The sequence below is a fragment of the Gregarina niphandrodes genome (assembly GCF_000223845.1).
Source record: "Gregarina niphandrodes unplaced genomic scaffold scaffold00061, whole genome shotgun sequence".
NCBI lineage: Eukaryota > Apicomplexa > Conoidasida > Eugregarinorida > Gregarinidae > Gregarina > Gregarina niphandrodes.
Window position 1 is genome coordinate 34111 of NW_011645828.1, and position 3438 is coordinate 37548.

The following is a 3438-nucleotide window of genomic DNA, read 5'->3' on the forward strand; positions in this document are numbered from 1 at the left end:
AGCTACGCACAAGCCTACGTTGTGCTCGAAGGCGCTGACAGTGCTGGAAGCTCCAGGCTGCACCTTGCTGCTGTCCCCTACTGCCTCATCGCGAAAGATTCGAAGGACGCCTCGGCTCGAGAGAATAAGAAGCAAGTGAGAACCGATGCAGGCTGAACCGTGTCTAAGTAAACTTGATCACGACTTGATCGCGGCTTGATTCACGGCCGACCCGCTCAGAGTTGAACCGAGTACCACAACTATCTCACCTTGAGCTCGGACCTGAGCAGGTTCGTGACCCACGCCCCCGGTGGCATGGTCAGCGACCACCTGCTGACTAGCCAGGAAGCGTGGGGGCTCCTTCCGTATGGACCACAACTATGTCGCCTCGCCGCAAGGGCTCCTCCGACGGCGGCTTCACTTCACGGTCTCTCATACTTTATAGTAAGCTCGGTTGTCGTGTCGGCAACTGCTCTCGCCGCCTATACCTTGTGAGGTGGCCCGAGTGTGTTGTAGTGATTACCCTCGTAGGGTGTGTGCACGGGGGGAAGGCGATTCCTTCAGTCGCTCGCCTATCAACCAAGACTCCACCTCCGCCGGTATGTCTGACCATACAAAGTACTCCTCTCAGTCTTTGTCACCCCCGTGTGTGCTCCTCCTCGTCCGTAGTGCAAGCTGCGAATTACTCTCTCTCTCTTGTAGAGTACGTACCGTCGACCCGTTGTGGCTCCACAATCCTACCATCGCGCTCTACGTAACATTTGTGACCGGTGAGGCCCTCCTCTGCGCGTGATCTGAGCCACGTTCGGCAGGTCTATGCTGCTGCTTGACCAGTAGGCCGATACGACCAGGACACGGCCACCACTGGCCTCAAATTGCCAACACTCCCGTAATTGACACAACTGAGGTTCATTACAACTGTCCATCTCGTCTGCACAGGACACGCTTGGTTGCAAGCGGAAAACAATGTGCCTCCAGCAAAATCACCGCAGTCAGCAACGACAACCGAGGAGAAGTTGGGGCGGGGAAGAGGTGCGGGTGGAGACATTCCTGTCCGAAGTGGGGAAGATCGTCGACCTGTTGGAGCGCAATGTGAGGTCCGTCCTCGGAAGAAGTCGATCAGCCAACGCTGCCCGGTAAGCTTCGTTCGCCTTGCGGCCCGCAGGGGGACAACGGCGGAGCTGACGTGCTGAAGGCGTGCATCCTTGCGACAGCGTTAGACGACGATTGGCGAAGGCGTTCAACAGTCCGAGTCACCCTCTAGTGGGGGGGGATGAGGTCGCCAGCGGGGGAGGGTGCACAGTGTGCGGAAGCCCCCACCGATCAGCGTCCTCGGAGTGGTCGGGCACCCTTAACTCTTCGTCCCAATATAAGCTGAGGGGACTGCCCTTCTGTTCGACTTAATGAAGAAGGGCAGTATGTTCAGTTGGGGGCCTGCCTTACAGAGCGCGGTGGTAGGAGACGAAGTTTGGGAATTGGTGCGAATCAGGGCGGTCGTGAGGTCCCCTCGAAGTGCCCCTCGAGTTCGCCTTGAAGAAGCTGACCGGTGCAGAGCATGAGTGGGATACCAGGGAGAGAGCTGTTCGCCATCAAGTGGGCCGTAGCGTTCTGACTTGACGCTGGAGTTCATGTCTGGACAGAAGAACTGTTGGCAGATTGGCTGTCACCCTACGCCGCCGAGGAAGCGGTCACCCTACGCCGCCGAGGAAGCGGACGACGACGCGCTCGTGGAGCGGATGGCGCTCGTGGAGCGGATGGCGCTCGGGGGTGCGATTGTGGCATACGTAGGGGCGTTGGTACACGCGAGCAGACCGACGGAGGAAGACTTCGCAGCGACGCAAAGGTTGATGCCGGTCGAGGGCGTGGTTCGAAAGACGGTCAACGGGGGGCATCACACGGTTTTGGGAAGCTGCCGGAGACGCTCCCCACACGCGCCATGTTGCGGTTCCACTACGGCTCGTGTTGGGGCGAACAAGGCCAGGAAGCGTGGGTTGTTCTGCTGGCCCGGGTTAGTCGCCCAGACGGTTACGGTCAGAGGAGACCTGCAAAAAGGCTTTATGAAATTAAAACGGCGCTCGAACAAAAAGCATCCAGCCGCACCGGCCGAACTTTACGTTCGCGCCAGCTCGTGACTGTCGACCACCGCTGCTCATTGAGCCCCCGTCCCGACTGACGTCCGCTACAGCAGTTCGCCACATCGAAAAACTGGAGTCCATCACTTACTGGAGTTACCCACTCCGTCCTTGACTGCGGAGTAGTCGAGGTAGTCGATTACGTCGTCACAGCCTGCGTCGGCTCGCACTTGGTCCCAGAAGGCCACTCCTGCGCCGAGTGTACGCAACTCAACTCCGTTTGCTAGGCACCAAGGGATGGTAACAAGCCGCAGTCTGGATCTTTCACCTCTTTCGGTGAACTGTAGTAGGACGTAGGCTTGTGCGTAGTTGCCGATGTAGTGATCGTATCTGAGCCGAGGACCAAACTTATCGCATGCATCTGTAATCATGTTGGCATCGTCCTCAAGGTGGCGGACTATATCAGGCGAGAGTCGGTAGGACTTGATGAGGTCGGCGAGGTTGACGACGCGCCAGCGCGAGATGTGTCTATCCATCTCGTCCCCCATCAAGTTGCCGGCCGCGACATCGGACGGCGAGAAGCAGTTCAGTCGCCTGTTAAGGAGGTTGGCGGGGTCCCAGCGGATATTTGTTATGTCGAGACCCTCCCGTCGGGCTTTGCAGCTCAGTTCCTCCACGCTCATCTCGCTGACCTTCTTCCAGGTGCCCTTCACGGTCTCCTGCGGCGGCCACTGATCGCCAGGTGTGTAGACCTTGCCGTCCGGCCCGGGCACGACCCAGTCCTTAAGTGGCAGGAGGTGATCGTCAGGAATGAAGTCCTTCATGTTAGGATGTCGACTCAGCACGTTCGCGGTCACCTTGCTCGGCACCGGCAGGCTAATCACTTCACCGGGTTTGCACCGCTCGCACACGAAATTCCGACCGCCATTGCCACTATATTTCTTGACTGCTACCTTGTCCTCCCAGCTTATCCCCAATATCGGACGACAGATGCCCTTCCAGAAGAACGACTTGTAGTCACCAGAGGGCTCAAGCGCCTTGTAGGTTTTAAACAGCGCCTCGCGCAACTCGCTCATGCTCGTCATCGGCCTCTTCAACGGAGTTATTGACTCACCCTCAGTCAGCTTGCCAGCCTCGGCCAACTGCATCAAGACCTTTTGGGCCACGCGAACTCGTTCCGCTTCGTCACGAGCCTTCTTAGCGTCCCCGTACATGGTGCCCCGTTCAAAGTCCACTCTCACCGTAGGACGAATTGCATGACTCAGTAAGTGGATCTGATCAGGGTTGAACAACGTGTCTTCGCTCTTCATCAGCTCATCCACCGTCTGCAGAGCGATGGTTAGAAACAGCCGTGGGGTGATACGGTCTTGATCAGCAAAACCAATTC

At 57.8% G+C, this 3438-nt stretch overlaps 1 protein-coding gene across 1 annotated transcript; it reads right to left on the reverse strand.

The window, feature by feature from the left end:
- Window positions 1-2194: 2194 nt before the first annotated feature.
- Window positions 2195-3361, reverse strand: GNI_174420 (hypothetical protein; the record flags this gene model as incomplete). The annotated part of the gene is made up of 1 exon (XM_011135079.1): window positions 2195-3361. One exon carries the CDS (start codon window positions 3359-3361, stop codon window positions 2195-2197), a length of 1167 nt encoding a protein of 388 aa, XP_011133381.1.
- Between the last annotated feature and the right edge of the window lie 77 nt (window positions 3362-3438).